The 21,123-nt window shown below is 36.6% G+C and overlaps 1 protein-coding gene across 2 annotated transcripts; it reads right to left on the bottom strand.

The window, feature by feature from the left end:
- Window positions 1-1,410: 1,410 nt before the first annotated feature.
- MMADHC (metabolism of cobalamin associated D) lies at window positions 1,411-20,501 on the bottom strand. 2 transcript variants are annotated; one of them, XM_082657713.1, is made up of 8 exons: window positions 20,408-20,497; window positions 19,840-19,899; window positions 16,336-16,480; window positions 10,902-11,119; window positions 8,229-8,334; window positions 7,495-7,625; window positions 2,904-2,990; window positions 1,411-1,932 (listed from the first exon to the last, which is right to left on the bottom strand). In XM_082657713.1, the coding sequence occupies exons 2-8, from the start codon at window positions 19,846-19,848 to the stop codon at window positions 1,738-1,740; spliced, it is 891 nt and encodes a 296-aa protein (XP_082513839.1). In that variant the 5' UTR covers window positions 19,849-19,899; window positions 20,408-20,497; the 3' UTR covers window positions 1,411-1,737. The 2 variants fall into 2 exon arrangements, with proteins under 2 accessions (XP_082513839.1, XP_082513840.1); XM_082657714.1 differs by lacking the exons at window positions 16,336-16,480; window positions 19,840-19,899 and having other exon boundaries at window positions 20,408-20,501.
- Between the last annotated feature and the right edge of the window lie 622 nt (window positions 20,502-21,123).

The following is a 21,123-nucleotide window of genomic DNA, read 5'->3' as shown; positions in this document are numbered from 1 at the left end:
ATAGCACTCTCCCACCCCAAGTTGTAACAATCAAAAAATATCTCCACATTGCTACATTTCCTCTGAGGGGCAAAATTGTCCCAATTCACTGAGAAGGCAAATGCTATGCAAACAGGTGATCTATAATTATGCACAGTAAGGGTGAATCTCACATTGCTGAGTGAAAGAAGCCAGAGTGAACCTAGTATATATGATTTCATATATGTAAAGCATCAAAACACACAAAACCAACTTATACTGTAGGAATTCAGGATAGTGGTTGTTTGTGGGAGGGGCAAGTAAGGGGAGGAAGTGCCTGAAAGGGAGTCGGATGAGCCTCTGAGGTACCAGTAATGTTCTGTCTTGATCTGGGTGCTCCTTACATAGATGAAAATTTATCGAGCATATATACTCCAAAACAATTTTTTTCAAAATGTTTTGGGGGCTTCCCTGGTGGCACAGTGGTTGAGAGTCCGCCTGCCGATGCAGGGGACACGGGTTCGTGCCCCGGTCCGGAAAGATCCCACATGCCGTGGAGTGGCTGGGCCCGTGAGCCATGGCTGCTGAGCCTGCGCGTCTGGAGCCTGTGCTCCGCAACGGGAGAGGCCACAACAGTGAGAGCCCCGCGTACCACCAAAAAAAAAAAAAATGTTTTGGAAGTCAAGACTTCATCTTTTTCATAATGAATGAAAACACTGTAGCTCTTATTCTTTGAATCATAAGCAACACTCATTATCAAACTATCGATACATGTTAAACAAACAGTATTAAATGAAGTTGTAAACTAAATTAAAAAGCTGGTCATCTCCATGTGATCATTTGAAAAACAGGCAGTTAATTTTAAAAATACAGAAAAATCCATTTCAATTAATTCATTTGGTAGAAGTTACTTGTTCTCCTGAGATTTATCTATATTCCTAATGACAAAAGACAAATCAAAGATGAGTTTAAGTTTAAAATGCTGTAAAAACAACTCTGTCCCACATGAGACATTTCTGTAAACTACTGCAGTTTCCATCTATTGCTAAATTTGGAGAAATATGACTTAGCAGCTGAAGCATAGTTTTGTCTGAGAATAAACTACATTTATCTGTCTCAACCCAGGAGTTAAGAATTATTTTTCACTATGTATAAAGTTGAGATTCATATTCTTTTATATGTAAAGTTTTAGTATTATCCTTATTCTTCTTTTCCTGTACATACATTATTTCAAAGTAATACTCAGATGGCACCAGGACATCTAACAAGTAATATAGTAAAAAGAAAATTAAAAAAAAGTTAAATCTACACTGAATCCAGATTTCTCAACTGCATTTATTAAAAAAAAAACCAAAAACGAAAAAACAAACTTTAAGAAGATTAATATTGTAGTTTCTTAGGAATCTTTAAGAATTATATTTTAAAAATACTGCAATGAAAAAACACATGTCATAACCAAATGTATGATTTATTTTTGGAGAAAAATAATTAAAACTGAGGTTTTTCCAATTAAGGGGAGAAATAACAATATGAGATCATACCCTGGTTACATGTTAGTTATCACATTCTATACAATGTGGATGTGCTCAAGATGTATTTCATGATATTATGAATGAACATTTGAAATTTAAAAATCACAAACCGCTTGCCAATATTGTAAATTCATAAATGTTGAAATAAATACCTACAAGGAATTAAATTTTGAAAACTGAAGCCTTTGACAGTGTATAGATCATCCCAAATGTTACAAATAGCAGAGCAAATAAGTTGACATTACTGCTAGTTTCCACTTAATTTCTTCATAATATGGCTCTCTGGTGTTGCATTAGTGAAGATACTTCCTACAACCACATGGGTACCCCAGAGACTGTGGCGAATCACTTTACAGCAACCAAGATCATCAACAGAGAATCCTAAATGTCGATAGCGTTCATCTGTCTCAAAAAGAGTGTTGTTTGTATATGGTCCAAAAAACTGGAGGAAATAAAACAAGTCATATTTTCATTAGCTAGAAAGATAATGAAGTAATAATTTTTATGCAAATACGAACACGTATCTATATAAATACTCTGAATATTTAAAAAATCAAATAAGAAATAAAAAGGTCACATGGAACACCTAACTGTCCTAATACCTCCTCTCCCCTCAATACCTGTGCATTCTGGAAATGAGAAATGAATGATCTAGCAGACTGCATATTACCTAGAACCAAATGCATAATATTATATGACCTTTAGAGGTGAAATAAGAATTAGGCAATCATCTATGGTTCACTTTTGTAATTTTTAAGATAAGAAAACTATCAGAGTAAGTTTTTCATTTCTAGTACTCACTAAATCTTCACTTTGAAAAGAAACAGTATATGTTCCTATTTTAAGATTGAAAAAATTACTATTTGTAGTTAAAAGATATACACAGAATTTAAAATATGACCACAATAGTGGTTCAGTTATTTTCTTTAAAGTATAGCTTTACAAATGTTAATTTCCAAAAAGTTACTTTTCTAAATATTTCTTTACCATCCATATTCTTAATTCTAAAAATAAGTGTGTGTTTCTTCCTTAATGAAACTATTGGATACTAAGTTTTAACTAATGAACAGTAAACACACTAATTCAATGTAATTCAAACAATATCTATTAATGAGGATGGAAAATAAATTTTAAAATTATTTTTAATGAAAAAAATTTAAAGTGATGGAGAAGCTTAACTATGAGTGCCAGAGGTCCCTCAAAGTTGTGAATTCAACAGACTCTTGGTACCTATTGTGAATTCAACAGACTCTTGGTACCTATTTTTATACCTCTTTGCATAAAATTGTGAGGTTTTCAAAGTCTTAAATGGTCTACTTTTACCAAGGTTATAATTATAAACAATTTTATAATAAAAATAATTCCTACTTCAAATTATATAATGTGGCTTTCAAAATGTATTTAATTACTCACTGCCAAACCAGATGATGGGTCAATAAAGTCAGCCCAATAGCCTTCAGCTCGAAGGGCGTAGCAAATTTCTTTAGCACCGCTGATGAACTGCATAGAAAAAGGCACAAATAATATGCTCAAAGCAGCAGCACAGAGTGTTTTATTTCTCAATAAATTTTTAAGATAAATATTTTTTGCTTCAGATAGAGAATACAATAAGATTAATAAACAATTAAAACTAATGATAAATTAAGACTGTAAAGTCCTAAGATTATTTTCACCAGTCCAAAAGATTAATGGTTCATATAATATTTTCATTTCTTTTAAAAAGTCTAAATTGTATATTTTTTTCTTCTAAATTATTTCCTATTTTAGGAACTATTTCTAATCACTTCTGTGCTATTAACTCCCAAATTTGTCATGGATTATAACCTACAGTTGCTATTTTGTATCATTACAGAGGTATTAGAAATAAGGTAAGAAAGGGAAAACAAAATATTCATAATGAAAAGATATGGACCATTCATTAATTTGAATGAAAGTTGGTTAAAAACATGTATTTGTTTGTGTGTCCTTCAAAAACACATCTACCCACTCACATAGTCATGAAATATTTCTGAAAAGGCACATAAAAATAATAAGATAAATGGATAGATTGGGTACAGGGCTGGACCACATACTTCCTTTTCACTATACACCTCTCTATCTTTTGTATTATGTATAAACATTACAGACCACGTGCATGTATTAAAATCTTGGTCTTACCATCCTAATTCCTACAATGTCTTTATTAGCTTTATCAGAAGTCTAAGCAGTGAAAAAGACTAGAAGCAAATATTAGAATCAGATTAGAATGTTAAAAAAAAAAAAAAAGACAGACCATAAGTGTTTAAAGACAAGGGCACAGTTTCACTCACAGCTATAACAAAGTAACAGTTATCAAACTTGCCACTTGCTGAAAAATATAAAACTGACCAAAATATATGAGGCAACTGTTTTTAGACACTGAACAATAGGCAGACAAAACAGCAGCGGAGAAGGGAAACAAATAAGGTGATCCCCATATATGCTCCAGGCTTCTGTCTGGGGACACTCTCTTGTTGCAGGGCAAAGAAGTGGAGCCCAAGCAAAGTGATAGTGTCACTGAGCTGAGGGGGTAGAAAGCAAGAGTTCTGAACTGTTGAAGCATCTGGAATTTCTGGTGTAGGGTAATGGAGCAGAGGGAGATGCACAAATGGGCTTCCCATGTGGTCCGCGGAGCAATTTACCCTGGTTCAGTAGCCAAGGGTTGAGCTGCGCAGATACAAGGTGAGATTCCTCAAGGTCCAGCAGAGAGTGCCAGCTGCGGGGCTGAGAGCTGAATGGTGATATCAGGGGTCACGCACTACAGGGTAACGTGAATTTCTGGTCCACCTAGAGTGATGAGACCTCACTGAGCATCTCTGGCACTAACCTGAGATGCTCAGAAGTCCAAGCCTTGATAGCCCGAGGGCCAAACCTGGCTGGCTGCCTGCCTGTTTGTGTAAATACAGTTTTGCCGGAATGTAGCCATGCCTGTTCATTTATATATGGTCTGTGGTTGCTTTAACAATACATGGTAGAATTGAGTAGTTGAGAACCTATCACCTACAAAACCTAAAAATTTACCATCTGGCTCTTTACAGAAAAAGTTTGCTGATCCCTGCTATAGAGATATACAACTTTAACCTATTTTCTCCAAATACAGGCATATCTCATTTTTTTGGGGCTTCACTTTATTGCACTTCACAGGTAAGTTTTTTACAAATTGAAGGTTTGTGGCAACCCTGTGTCCAGAAAGCCTATTGGCAACATTTTTCCAATAGCATTTGCTCACGTCACGTGTCTGTTTGGCATTTCGGTAATTCTCTCAATATTTCAAACTTTTTCATCTATTATTATATTTGTTATGATGATCTGTAGTCTGTGATCTTTACTGATGTTTTACTACTATGACTCACTGAAGGTTCAGATGATGGTTAGCATTTTTTAGCAATAAAGTATTTTTAAATTACGGTATGTACTTTTTTTTAGACATAATGCTTTTGCACACTTAGACTACAGTACAGTATAAACATAACTTTTATATGCACTGGGAAACCAAAAAATCTGTGTGACTCACTTTATTGCGATATTTGCTTTATTATGGTGGCGTGGAACCTAACCTGCAATACTTCCAAGGCATGCCTGTACTTTCTTGTAAACTAACGAAAAACATTTAGATAATACTGTACTCTATAGGTTATTTTCATACTTAATATTTACACTTACTGCTGTATTTCATTAATTCTCATAATTCTTAAAAATAGGAAAACTGAGTATGGTTTAGGAAAGTCATTAGAATTATGTATCAATTTAATAAAAGATGTACCATACACAAAAACTACAAGGTGAACAAAACGATGCATTTAAATGTTTGCAAAGGTTAACTAAAAGAATCCCAAATGATCACAAAAAGAACCAGTTTAAGTATTTTTCTTAAAGATTTCTGCTTGGGACTTGCCTGGCAGCGCAGTGGTTAAGAATCCGTCTGCTAGTACAGGGAACATGGGTTCGATCCCTGGTCTGGGAAGATCCCACATGTGGACCAACTAAGCCTGTGTGTCACAACTACTGAGCCTGCACTGGGAGCCCGCGAGCTACAACTACTGAAGCCAGCACACCTAGAGCCCGTGCTCTGCAACAAGAGAAGCCACCGCAATGAGAAGCCTGCGCACCGCAACAAAGAGTAGCCCCCGCTCGCCACAACTAGGGAAAGCCCGTGTGCAGCAACGGGGACCCAACGTAGCCAAAAATAAATTAATTAATTAAAAAAAAAAAGATTTCTGCTCATCAATAGCAAACACTGACATCTGCTGGTAAAAAACTGAAATAAAGTAAACCACAACATATAATATCTACTTGGACAGTAAGCTATGTGTGGTTCTAAAATAACCACTAACATGTCTAAAATAAAAAATGTTTTTTCATAAAAAAATAAAATAGCTTTAGTCATTATAAAGTTTAAAATGCACATGATAAAGCGTGTTGCCATTTCAAAGGCTGGAAATTTTTTTTTTTAATTTATTTTATTTTTTGGCTGCATTGGGTCTTTGTTGCTGACTTACATCTATACGGGAGTCAGTATCAAATGAGGCTCAGAATCTTGAATGGTTCAAAAAGTAGGACTTACTAATACAATGCACATATCAGAGCAAACTCTCTAGTGTCTAAATGGTAGTATACATTTACTAATCATTGTCAATATATAAATAGAAAATGTTTATTGAGTTATTATGTATTTAAATTTCACTTCTCCAAATTCAGATCTTTTAAAGATCAGAGAGAATGCCTTATGCCTCTCTGTAATTTCTTTGTTAGCTAGCATATATAACTTGCTCATGATTATTAATTACCACATGGAATTTATTAGTAAAGTTATATGTGGGACATTTAAGTATGAAGTCATTACCATAAAATACTCTATTGAGTATGTAAATAATATTTTTATAAATGAAGAGAACCATACATCCAACCTTAAAGAAAATATAAAATAATTCCAAATATTATCCTGTATGTAAATTACTAAAGAGAATTTTTTCAACTATAGTTAGCTAAGGTGTCCAAGTGAGCTAATCCCAACATGTCATACAGGCAAAGGAATATTCCTTTCTATCTTGTAGAGAAAGAAATTGATATAACTGAACATCAAGCTCTTAGATAAATAATTATATAATTTTTAAATATAAGACTTTAAGTTACTACTTCTCATTTCTCAGGTTGGTAAAAATGAAAAGTAATGCTAATATCCAGGGTAAAGGTGAGAGCATATATACTAGGACAGTCTTTTTGGCGGGCAAATTGGCAGTATCTTTCAAAACTTAAAATGAATATACCCTCCGATTTCCCTATTTAGGAATATGTAAGTATGTACAAAAAATATATGTACAAATATATTCACTGCCTGTAATAGCCTAAGTTTGATTTTCAACTTATAAATGACTAAAAATTTTTTTAAATAATTTAAAAAATTTACGGTTTGCCCATGCAATGTAATATTACACAGATTTTTACAAAGAATGAAATAAAATCTATGTGTAATGTTATGGAAAGGTGTCAAAACATATCTTCTAAGTTAAAAGCAAAGGATGGGAAAAAAATGTGGGTATATACATTATATTATTATTGTACTGTACACTGTTATTGTTTACCCCTTTAAGAAGGCTGAGGTATTTTCACTTTTTACTTGACATGCTTGAGAGAGAGAGAGAGAGAAAGAGACATGGAGGGGGAGAGAGGATCAGAGAGAAGGAGAGAGAGATGGGTATGAAGAGTTAATTTTACATTTTTGTTGTTTACTATATTCCCAAATTTCCTAAAACATAAATTTAAAAAAAACTGAGGAAGTACTGGACAGAATCTAAGTTTTTCAAAGACACTAAAAAAAAAAATTGTGGTATTTTTATTCTCAGAAAACATGTAAGTTTTTTAGTACTGGAATACATTAGCAGAGAATTAGTAAAGGCTAGAAAAAATAGCCATCATTTTAAAACACTGGTTCATTGGTATTTAAATAAGATCATAAAATTAAATTGTCAGCAGCTGAAAGAATTACCTTTTCTAAGAGCATTTCTCTTTCAGTTTCTACCTCCTCACTCCAAACAGTCATATCATTCTTAGTTTTCTGTGTTACAGTCAGAATCATTAGTTTGTTGGTGGCTACTTCTGGAAACAGTGATTCAAAATCTGTAAGTGAAATAAGAATAAAACTCCAGAAAAAAATAAATTTTTTAAAAAAAGAAACAGTTCATAAAATACTTTAGAAAAATGATGATTAAGTTAAATTATTATGGTACCAAGTTAGGTTTATAAATGCATATTAGTTTTGAAAAGGATGAAATGCATTTAGTTTTGGTTTACTTCTGCTCTTTTTGGATGAACGAAAATATATTGCCAACAATTCTGAAGAGTAAGTTGGGTTACATGTTCTTGGTCTTGTAATTTAAAAAAAAGTTTATTATTAAGATTTTTCTCAGTAGTACTAATGTATTAGCTCATGGAAATTATGGCTGTAATAATCACCCAGGAGTGGGATGACTTTAGGAAAAGATTTAGGAAAAAAGTTATTAAAAATTCTACTATTCCTATCTAATGGCAGCATGAGGTCAGATGTCAGGGGACACTTGAAAGCCTTATCTTGGCCAGGCAATCATCATTTCCAGCTAGACATATTAAAATACTAAGTTATAAAGCATTACGATTCCAATGGAGTACATTATTCAACACATTAAAAAATTAGTGACATTATCTAACACACACTAGTGTAAATATGAATAAAGCACAACATACCTCTTCGCAGCAATTCCGGACATGTTTGGATTGCACACTCTACTTTGGCACTTTCAAAGTAAGTTTCCGCACTGTTAATTTCTTGCTCAACAGGTACATCATTACCCTAAGGCGGAATAAGAAATATAAGTAAACAAAATCTGGAGTTCAAATAAAATATCTTGCCTGTTATAAACCTGTTTTCCCTAGAAAGTTTTTTCAGTAATCCTAACCTAGCTGGTGATGGGGTAATAGGCAGTGTTTTCTTACATACTCAAACTTTTCTCTATGATGAATGTAATATTTGAAAATTAAAAAAAAATGTTGAATTAAAAAAAGGAACATATAAATACCCTGATATTCTAAGACTTAATATGAATAGACGTTGGCTAAAAAACTAACTAAAATGCGCCATGATCGTGTCTTACAATGTTACCTCTTCTGATATTCTGTTATATCTAATTATCCTTCCTTTTGTTGTATAATCTGTAAAATGAGGATAAGAACACTAACTTACAAAGCAACATGATTAAACATACAGCTTCTCCAACAGGAAGTGCTTAGAGGCTTTTATTCAACAGAAATTTACAGGGTGCCTATTATACACTAGACATTATAAACAGGAACAGGCACTACAATGGTAAAAAATCCAGTCTTCACTCTTAGGTATATAAGAGTTAGTAGAAGAAAAATGCATGAACAAATAAATGCAATCCATATCAGAAATGCTATATAGTTATAACGGAAGTCTTCTGGAGGTATAGATGGGGAAGAAACTTGCTTTGCTGGCAGAAATCAGGAAAAGGTTGAAATCACGTTTGAGTTACATATTAATTAACATGTGTGTCTGACAGATAAAGAATAGACAGACTATAGGTTAAGAATTCAGGAGGAAAAAAACAGTCCAGCAAGAGATAATAACGTGCAAAGGCATACAATAGTCAAAGGGAATGGTGTAATTTTAAAAAAATGAAAATATGCTGTGATTGGAGAACAGAAGGAGTAGGAAGTAGTGGGAAGTAAGGTGAGAAAGATAAGGGATCAAAATTGTGGAAAGCCATTTATGCCACATTATGAAATTTTGAAAAAGCAATGAGGAATATCAACATGCGATATAAAAAGCTAATGACAGTATTACTGTAGAGGATGTATGGCAACGAGGAAGAGCAGGTGACAGACCAGTAACAGCCAACAATTACTGATCACTTAGTGTAATAAGTATTTTACATACATTTTCACATTTAATCCTCATAGCAACTTTGTAGGCCAGGGATTATTATTATCCTCATTTTACATATAAAGAAACAGAGGCTCAGAAAGGTGAAGTAACTTTCTCAAGGTCACAAAATTAAGTAAATGGCTGAGTTAATCTCTGAATACAGATTTATCCTATCTCCACAGTCCATCATACTATAATGCCTATAAAAATTGAGGTAAGATAAGGAGGCACTGAACTTTGGCAGTATTAGTGAGAATTGAAGGTACACAAATTATTTAAGAGCTACTTTCAGAGATAGAAGCAATGTAATTCTGTCACTATTTACAGGGGTATGATGAAAAGAGGAGTCAAGGTTGGCACTATAATTTTTATTTTTGGGACAGTGGGAGGATGACTAAGTCACTTATACTACTGACAACATGGGAATAAGGACAAGTTTTGAGAGAAAAAGGACTAATTCAGTACTAGACGTGTAAAATCTTGGGACTTCTGAGACATCCAGATAAAGATGTTTGGCAGGCAGATAGTAATATAGAACCAGAAATGTCAGAAACAGAAATAAGAAGCTAGGAAATATGAATACACAGCCTGTGGAGAAAGCCAAGGACTTAAGTGACCGGGGAGCAAGTCAAATGAGAAAATGAAGATCAGAGACATTTGGGAAATATCATGTAACTGGTAGACAGAGGAGGAGTCAAAAAGACTGTGAAGGAATATCTGAGATAAAAAGTCAGGGGAGGTCAACTGTGTCCCAGTGTTAGGTTATCTGATATCACCCATAATTTGAGGGGTTGCTGCTTTTAATAATATGGCTTTGATCAAAATCTCAACCTGAAGCTATATAGAAATATGAAAAATGGTAAGGATCGGGGTTTGAAAGAAACTCTGAAATGCATGTAACTTTCCATTTGAGTGAGCAATGAGCAATACTAGTTTTAAAATGCATTTAAAAATTCATATGCGATACCAGTTTAAAAAACTCATTAAAAAAACCCCTCAGGAATTGTTTTTACAAAAGCTATTTAAAAATCCTCCTCTTCAGTCTACTGTATCCAGAGTTTCAGAGATCTCAAAATTTTCTTTTTAAATGGCTAGAGGAATATAAAACTAGTCGGAATTTGGTCCATATATAAATTACAATTACCATTAATAAAAGTGAAAAACAGGGAATATAAATTTCCAGTTATAGAATTAAGTTATTTATATTTGAAATAAACATTTAGTAAAAAAATATATTTTTGAAGAATTATTTAATTACCTAAAAGAGACTGCAATGTAGTTAGGTGAAAAAAATTATATAGCAAACGCTATGTACAGGACAATGCCAAGCTTTTAAAAGCTATATATGTTGTTTCTGTTTATACTGGACTTAAATAGATTTTTTTTTTACTTTTTCAATGAAAGTAATATGTTCAGTTATCAGAAATTAATACAGCATTAATAATTAGAAAAACAGAATGACCTTAACAACTTACCTGAAATTCATTCACATATTGTGCCATAACAAACTCATGTCTTTCGCTCGATAAAGGTTCTGCTAGAACATCAGGTAAAGTTTTATGAACCTGGCTTTTCTTCTGTGATGTGGTCCCATTGAGGTGACAATCAAAACCTATGTTCCCAGGAAGCTGGAATCTCTGATCCTGAGGTCCAAACGGTCCCATAGTTTCATCGGGCCAAACTGTTCGAGAGCCTAAAGAGGAACGACAAAATGAATCATTTTCTCCTTACTAGTTAAGTACATTGGTAGACTGAAAGAATGTTCTTCTTCCAATTAGGTATTTTTTTTTAGCTAACCAATAGTTGTTTGAAGTTTGCTTTCCTGTGTAAATATAAATTAGTTTGTTTCATGTTATTCCAAAAGACTAATCAAAGCAACCAGCTGTCAGCTCATAGGTAATTCCATTACTAGGGAAAGAATTCAATAAAGTACTGTAAATGTAATTCTTTTTTTTTTTTGGCCATGCTGTGCGGCTTGTGGGATCTCAGTTCTCTGACAAGGGACTGAACCTGGGCCATGGCAGTGAAAGCCCGGAATCCTAACCACTAGGATTACCAGGGAACTCCCACACTATGTAATTCTTGACAGTCATTAAAAAGAATATGGTAAATCTTTACTGATAGTGAACGAAGTCCAGTACATATTACATTAAAAGAAAAAGCTAAGTCAAAGAACAGCATATATGACATTTATTTTTCATCCTTATATTTGTGTTTTTAAATACAGTAAAAAAAACATCTGTAAGGAAAGACATCAGACTTAATGGTGGCTACCCTTGGGGAGGGGCATTCAACTGCTGTTACCTGGTGGCACAAAACATTAATGGACTGGAAAAAAATCTTGTACGAACCAATGTGACATAATGCCCTGTTTACCAGCTACATGAGTTAATATGGATTTAATACTTACAGAAGAATAGACCACATTTTTATTCCTGTAAAACTTAAAAAAATCCTGACATGTGAAAAATTCAAAAAGATCCAGAAAAGAATAAATTAGAAAATCAAATGAAGAAATACTCAGAGTAGGAATTTTGTTTAGAGAAAGGAAGGGACAACTGCTGCAGACTTTAGCTGGCAATAAAAATATTTATAAATTTATAAAACTTATAAAAAATTTATTAAAAAAAATTTATAAACTCTGCCAGAACTGAGTGACTAAAAACGACCATGTCAATATGGCTGCCCCCATATCGCTCTTCCATACCTATGACAGACATCACCCATCAACTGCAGAACATTTCCCTGCTGAACACAGACACTGTCACATGATTCTCAACCTAAACACTCTAGCCCAGTATGTCTCAAACTTTTAATTATTTAAGAATCATCTAAGATCTTCTCAAAATGCAGATTCTGATTTACTAGGTCTGCAGTGGGGCTAAAAATTCTTCGTTTCTAAACAGTCCCAGATGATGCTGATGCTATGCCATGCTATGCTATGCTGGTCTGCAGATCACACTGAGTAACAAGGCTCTCGACAGCCACTAATGATTGACTGGAGTCAGTTCACAAACTTAAACTTACCAGCTATTTTGAAGAACATGGGTTCTACAGATTATTCAGATCTGTTTCTTTAAATAAATATCCCATATTAACAGTGAATTTGAGCATATTTTCAAATGTTTACCAGTCATTTAGGTTTTCTCCTACAGAAATAGCCTGTTCAAATCCATTTTTGAAATTTGTTTGGTTTTCTACTGGGTTTTCTTTCTCCTATTGATCTACAAAAATTCTTTATATAGTTGTCCCTAGTTATTCACAGGGGACTGCTCCCTGGACCCCCACAGATACCAAAATCTGCATATGCTCAAGTCCCTTATATAAAAGGGCATATCTCTACTGACCTTTGAACAACTGAGGGGTTAGCTGTTCAAACCCTGCATGCAGTCAAAAATCTGAGTATAATTTATAGGCAGTTCTCTGTATAGTCGGTTCCACATCCTCAGATTCAATGAACCGAGAATTGTACCGTACTTATTTAGTTTTGAAAAAAATCTGCGTATAAAGTGGACCTGAGCAGCTCAAAACCATGTTGTCCAAGAGTCAACTGCACGCACATATACTGTAACCTTCGTACATCACATCCTCCTGTATACTTTAAATCATCTCTAGATTACCTATAATATCAAAAACAATGTAAATGATATGGTGTGTGGCAAATTAAAGTTTTGCTTTTTGGAACTTTCTGGAATTTTTTTCCTCAAATATTTTTAATCCTTGGTTGGTTGAATGTGAGGATGAAGAACCCATGGATAAGGAGGGTTGGCTGTATATTCACAATGCAAACCCTTTACATATTCTGAGTGACAAATCTTTCATTTATGATAGATGTATATTTAGCCTTCAGATTATGAAAATTGAGGAGTAATCAGAGATGGAGTTAGAAAACTGGACCAAGAAAACCAGGGGAGGCTTTGCATGCCCAAGTGAACTTATATTACACTGTAAGTAATGTGTTGCATGAAAAAGGATTCCATGGGCAATTCCTTTAGAATACATCAGGTAAAGTTTCTAAGAGCGCTCCCTGAATATTTTAGTGTGTATTATAAACCTCTACGATAGGACTATGGTATAAAGCATTTCTCCAAGTTAACTAATCACAGAGCTTAAAAAATTTTTTTTTCATCCTTGAACAATGATTCATAGCTTGGGAATAGTTTAGGAACTGCTACTGAAAGCAGTGGGAGATAATCGAGGCTTATGAAGGAAGTGACATGATTTAAAGTATTTTAGAATGATTGATAGTGGTGCACAAGATGGATAAGAAAAAGCAGACTTTGATTTAATAAACACTCAAAGTGACAGCTACATTTAAGAAATTCAGCAAAGAATCAAGAAGTAGTAACATAGTTTAATAGGATCAAAAGAAGATTTGTTTCAGGGAGGACTGTGTGCTCAAAGATCATTAGAAAAACACTAAAGTTCAAGAAAATAAGTTTTAGAAACCAATATTCAATCTTCTTTTAAAAAATATTGTAACTTTCTGGTATAAATATTTAGGCAAGAGCTCTGATTTTATTTTCAGTGGGATAAACTCAACTTTAGAAAATCAGTAAAACCTCAAGAAGAAATACAGTAAGTCCCCTACACACGCATGAGTTCCATTCCGAGAGTGTGTTCATAAGTCCAATAAAGTTAGCCTAGGTACTCAACTAACATAATCGGCTAGCATACAGTACTGTACTGTAATAGGTTTATAATACTTTTCACACAAGTAATACATAGAAAACAAACACAAAAAATAAAGACCTTTAAATCTTACAGTAGAGTACCTTGAAAAGTACAGTAGTCCAGTACAACAGCTGGTGTACAGGGCTGGCATTGGGTGAACAAGCAAGAAGAGTTACTGACTGGAGGAGGGAGAGGAGGTGGGAGATGACAGAGCGGAAGGATCATCAGCAAGGAGATGGAGGGCAAACTGCAATTTCACTGATGCCTGACGTGGATGGCACAGGCTCTGCTTCCTTGCTGGACTCAATTCTATCTACCCTCTTGAAAAAACAATCCAGTGATGTCTGGGTAGTAGGTCTTTTTTTCTCATCACAGATGACATGGTAGCAGTGGATTGCATTCTGAATGGCTGCTGCAACCTCTGTGTACTGTTCTACATTTTGGTCCTGTGCCTCAAAAACTAACAGTGCCTCCTCAAATAAAGAAAAACCCCTTGCATCATGAATCTCTTCGGTTCTTCAGTTACTTCTTCTTCCTCTTGTCTCTTTTCGTCCTCTCTTGCCCTCCAACTCCATCAGGTCTTCATTAGTAAGCTCCTCATGGTGCACAGCAAGGATTTCAATGAAGTTGTCCTCTTGCAGATCTAGCTCCAGCTTCTCGCTGAGGGTCACTAAGTTGCTGAAGACCTCTTTGGACTCCTCATCCACCTTTCAAATCCACGAAAATTGTGAACAAACTGCAGGCAAAGGTTCTTCCAAACCCCATTCATGGGTACGGCCGTAACCTCATGCCAAGCAAAGTCAATGTTTTTTATGGCCTCGTGGATGTTACAGTCCTTCCAAATTGTCACAAGGTTGTTCCTGATTCGTCACTTGCCTTTACTGCCTGATGAAAACTGTGACGTAAATAATATTTCTTGAAAGTTGCTATAACTCCCTGGTTCATAGGTTGGATGAGAGATGTAGTATTCGGTGGCAGATGCACTACTTTGATGTTGGGATGAAAGTCGTCCATGAATGGGGGGTGGCCCAGAGCACTGCTGAGCAGCAAAAGAATGTAGAATGGGATGTCCTTCTCCAAGCAATACTTCTCTACCTCTGGGATAAAGTGGTGGAAAGACCAGTCCTGGAAAATGGCCTGTGTGACCCAGGTTTTGGGGTTACTCTCCCACACAACAGGAAGAGAGCCCTTGGCTATGTTTTTAAGGGCTCCTGGGTTCCCTGAGTGATAAACTAAGAGAGCCTTCAGCTTCATATCGCTGGAAAGAAGCATTGCCACCAAACAACAGAGGTAGCCTATCCTTTGCTGCTTTACAGCCTGGCATCAACTTTTCCCCCTTACTGATGTAACTTTTCCTCTGGCATCCTCTTCCAGTACAGTCCTGTCTCATCCACATCAAAAACCTGCTCAGGTGAATACGCACCTTCATCAATAATTTCTCGAAGCATTTCAGGAAATTCCCGGTCAGCTACCATATCTGCACTTGCTGCCTTGACACTTACTTTTACATTGTGAAGGTTGGCTCTAGCCTTGAACCGATGAAACCAGCCATGGTTGGCATTAAAAGATGTGCCCTCTGATTCTTTGCCGTGTTTCAAGTCTTCATAAAGGCTTTTAGCTTTCTCTTGAATCAGCATTAAGCTGAGTGGGACTTGACGCTGATGCTGACCCTGCACCCACATACTAAGAAGTTTCTCCAACTCCTTCATCACTTTTCCACGCTTCTTCGATATTATTGTCAACATCATCGGCACAGCAGACTTCATGTGTTCCATGACCTTGTCCTTGTTCTTTAGAATCATGCTGATGGTTGAACGATGCATGTTATAAGAATGAGCAACGTCTACCTTCTTTTCGCCTCATTCCACTCTCTCAATTATTTTCACTTTTGTTTCCATTGTTATTGCTTGGCGCTTCTTAGCAATACCAGCTATACGCTGCTTTTACGCTTGCTTCCGGACATCCTGGGCTTGAAATAAAGATACTGTACTACTGTACTCTATACAGTACCATAAAGTACACAAAAGCACAACCACTTGTAGAGAATGCACACACGTGACAATGTACACCAGACACGTGAACTAACTTGCGTGACTGGTCACGCGAACTCGTGTTCACATCTCTGAAAGTTCACAACTTGAAGGTTTGTATGTAGGGGACTTACTGTATTACAGGAAACACAACTCAGAAGGTTATGAAACAATTATAAGTAAAGCAATAATAACTTTTACATACAGATATCTGGAGGTGCAGTGGCCACATGAGACTCATCAGAACCTGAAGATCCTGCAGTTGAAAAGGCTCTGGGATTGACAACCCTTTTAACTAAAGAGCAAAATCCTGGGAGATAGGAAACCAGTCTGGCTCTGTTACAGAGCACCTAAGAAGGACACAAAAATCAAAATTATTCTGGATATAAATGCTATACTAACACAGACAATCTCTGGCAAATCCTCACATTGCAATATATCTCTTAAAACCAATGTTTATTCTACTATTATTGAGCAGCTACCGTAGGATAAGCATCATGTACATTTATAATTTTAGAAGTAAATACAAATATTTAAAAAACAAGTAATAAGTTACTTTGGGTAAAAATATATGGCTTTCCCAAGGCCAGAATTAAGAGTGCCATACAGAAAGAATGGGAACCTCTAAAAGTTGCCCTATTTAGTGATGACACTAAAAAGGTAACACAACTGATAAGATTCTGTTCTCAAAATAAAGAACTTTCAAAACCTCTCCTAGAAACAAAACCTATTTACTTTCTAACTCTTCTCTTCTTTTACTGCTGTAAATTGTACTAATTATCTACCATACCATCTTTCCTCTTTCTTTAATGGCAATGTCCACTTTCCTCCGTTTTAGCACACAACTTTGTGATACATTTTCTGCTCTTATGTTCATTCCCTAGACTCTGAGGTCAGTTACAATGGATGAATGTGTAAACATCTTTCACGTATAAACTTTCATCAAAATACTTAAGTCAGAATAATCTAATGCAGGGGTTGGCAAACTATAGCTGAATATAGCCTTCTGTCTGTTTTGGTGAATAAAGTTTTATTGCCATACCCATTTATGTATGGTCTGTGGCTGCTTTCATGTCATAATGGCAGAGTTAAGTAGCTTCACAGAGACTCTACGGCCTACAAAGCCTAAAATATTTGCTATCTGGCTCTTTATATTAAAAAAAGAAATCGCTGACTCTTAGATTAGTGGAAAACATGTAAGAACAAATACTATATCATCTGTGAAATGCTATCAAAAGATCTGAATAATTAAGAGACCCTTGAGGACATAGGCAAAAAGTTTAATGGAGGATATACTTAGTTGTGAAGAAATAGAAATTTGCTGGGGAAAGGGCATTTCAATGAGTGACTATCAGGAACAAAGGGATGGAGTCATAAAGGATGTACTCAGAAGAGTGACAAGTTCACTGAAGGTGGATATAAGGTAGTGCAGTAAAAAACAAGCTTGAAAGTTAACTTGTGGGCAACTTTAAAAGGCTTTATACTTGACACAGACAGGAAAGGGCCTGTTATATCAAGATAATAAATCAGAATTTTAACCTGTAGGCAGGGAGGAAAAGAGTAAACTGATAAAAATAAAGGATGTTTTAAGGAATGTACCACTAAGGGCAGTGTAGAGAATGGAGTGGGATTAGAGAGCTGGTATGAAAAATAGTTACCAGGATGTTGAAATAGTCTAGATACTGTAGAATCACTCTTTTTCCCTTTCACATAGTATTCTGAAATCCAGCCCTGTGTTCCTTCTGACTTTCTCATCCTAAGTACAAGAATACATCCTAACTGGTCGTTCTACTTCTCTGACATAATTTCTTACTCATTTTATCCCTCCTTCTCTTACTCCACTCTTTAGTCACATAAAAATATCTACCCAAGTCTTCCCATATTTCTCTGCCTTCTTTATTCTGCCACAAGATTTCTTCTGCTAAAACGTCCTTTTCCCTCTCCTCCTAGGCCTGACAAATTCCAACTCTTTCTACAAGATCTGGATAGACAGAACCTCCTTTATATGTCTTCAAAATGCAAGACCTGTCTCCAGAGCATTCTGCCCACCTGAAAATTTAAGCATCTTCCCTTGGGTGTGCACCCAACCTGCTCAGAGACAAAAATGGTAATTCTCAGTGGTACAAGAAATTTGAATTGTATATCAACATTGAGCAATTGTGATATTTCACACAAAAGATCCAGACTTTCAGCTGTTCTTACAAACTCCAAAGATCTGGCAGTGCTGGATTCACATTCCCAAATGACATTAGTTGGCAACACATCACTGTAGCTAAGGAAAGGCTGCTCCCTTTATATCAGAAATGAGTATTTCAGTTTGTACAAGTCCCCACCAAGGCTTCTTAATTGACCTGTTCAGCCTCTGAAGCATAGACATACCTGACCCATGCTATGTATGCAAACTAAATTGTTGAAGACATACATATCTATCTTCATGTTTCATTAGTAACATCCATTCAGCACTTAAAATGCACATAAACGAACACAAATTTTTAAACATATATTTGAATATTGTTTTATGTAAACTTCTAACAATAAAAGTATCCTTCAAAATACCTACTGGATTAATTTATTCATTCAAATCAAAATAAAGCCAGGTCAAATATTAGCATACTACTCTAACTGGTATCTTTCCTTTGAGAGTAGCACATGCTCCTTTTACAACATTCCCTTCCTATGATTATGGCTAGGTATAAATTCACCTTAACACACGGGATACACCAGTGGTCTACTTTTACGACTTGGCCTTATAGTCTTACCATTAGGCTATTACTTAATATATCATATTTGACTACAGGAATACTCTCCTGGCTAACTGTTGCCATATTAGTCTTCCTAACACACAGCTCTAATTAAATCACCAAAATTTAAAGAATAAAGTCCAAATTACTGGGTTTGGCATTCAAGACTCTCTATTACATGATTCCAAATCCACAATCCAACCTTCTCACTTATCTCTTTCACACATTTTACATTCAGGAAGACAGAACTGACTTCCTGATTTTTAAAAGGGGGGGTGTCTTTGAATATACCTCCTGCTCTGCCCAACCAAACCTCAGATTACCTAATCCCACCCATCTTTCAAACCTCAAATGCTTCTCTGATTAAGTGAACACAAACCCCTACTTTTCCCTCTCCACAAAGCTCTGAATCTGCGCTGTACCTTTGTGTAGGTTTTAAAATTAGTTTCTACTCTTATTGTAATTGTTTTAAAATATGTCTTGTGTTCCCTATGGCAGGATGCGTCTGAGTAATCGCTGTACTGTTACAGTGAATAAATCTCTATGGCCTGTGAGAATAATATCTCTTGCGCCCATTTTGTAGTATTTGGAAGGTGACTTCTTATACTGAAACTGCTACAAAACCTTCAGTTTACCTAACCAAAGAAACAGAAAACGGCTTAAAAATAATTCTAAATATTTACTGAAATAATGTCTTTTAAAACTACTGAAAGGGTGCTGGCACTGAATTTATTTCTAAAAACGAATTTATAGAAATAAATAGACGTGTATTGAGAAATATGTTGCGTTCAAACTACCCGCAAAGCATATCAACCTAATTCACACCCCTTGCTTCCCTTGCCATTTCCGGTACACTAATTACGAGAAACATTATGCCATCAATGCCATTATCATTAAACCCGTCCTTCCTAACGAGTTCCCAAACTATTTTATTACTATACTGCTTCTTAAGAGGCTAATTTACTCACATTGGCCATTTCTGGCGGGAAGGGCAGGCGAAAAATATCTTCCCTTTTGTAAAGTTATTCCTGGGAAAGGACAAAACAAACAGGCCGGTGACGGATTAAGCTCTAACAACAGATCACTGGGGTAACGTCCACCACCAGCCTACTGTGTGTCCCTCCACCGAGACAGGACCAAAGTCCAAGCTCTCCCCGAACCCCAAAATTCGCCCCCCGCCCCCACAGGGCACAGCTCGCTGCCCACAGGAGGGCGTGAGGCTCTCAGCACGCCCGGCTCGAGTCCGCGAATGGGACTCGACTCCGACTAGATCGGGGTGGCCAATGAGGAGCTCCACCGGGATGGAGTCCTGAGGCTCGAAGTAGGTATTTTAACACCGGTCAGGGTTGCCCGACGACAGAAGCAAAGGTGCCAGCAGAAATGAAGGATGAGCAAGCGAAAAGGATCCTAAAGACAGAATGCCGGGACGACTGGCGACAGCGATAGGGACCCTGTGGGAATAGAGGAAACACCGAGAGCTGCAGCCCGAAGATGGGCGAATTTGGAGGGGCTAACGCGGGCGGAAACCATACGTACCAGTCTACGCCGCCGCCTCCAGGTGTTGGAGACCCGGACTCTTCCCGTCTTCAAAATGGCGGCGCGACGGCAGAGCGGGTAGCGCCGAAGCTGGCAGTGCCCAGACTGAAGGAGTTGCTTCTGAGCACATCGATGGGAAGGATCGTCGAGCCGATGATGCGCACGCGCACAGGAGGCCCACGTAGAGCCGCCCTTCCATTGGATAGTCCCCCGCCGCGACGTGGGCGGAGATAAAGTGACGCGCGGATGACCTGGGAGCCTGGAGGCTTGAGCTCTGGAGCTGGGTTTAGGCAGCCGTTTAATTTCGTGCATTAACTCACTGAACTGAGGTATTTGAAAACCTCCTCTCTCCCTAAGACTTTCTTATTGCCTCCAAGAGGTAAAGTTTTCTGTTCATTGTGTGTGGTTTTTTTTATTTTTCAAGAAATCACTGTTTTTGAGAATAGGGCACTTAACGTTTTTCTTTATGTACCAGGCCTTTAAAATAGGAGCAATAAATATATATCCCCTTATTTATAAAGAGTATATAGGGCTTCCCTGGTGGCGCAGTGGTTGAGAGCCTGCCTGCCGATGCAGGGAACATGGGTTCGTGCCCCGGTCCGGGAAGATCCCACATGCCGCGGAGCGGCTGGGTCCGTGAGCCATGGCCGCTGAGCCTGCGCGTCCGGAGCCTGTGCTCCGCAACGGGAGAGGCCGCAACAGTGAGAGGCCCGCGT

This window comes from Grampus griseus, assembly GCF_964374135.1.
Source record: "Grampus griseus genome assembly, chromosome: 7".
NCBI classification, from domain to species: Eukaryota; Metazoa; Chordata; class Mammalia; order Artiodactyla; family Delphinidae; genus Grampus; species Grampus griseus.
The sequence above is the reverse complement of the archived record's forward strand: the minus strand, read 5'-3'. Positions and strand labels throughout refer to the sequence as shown.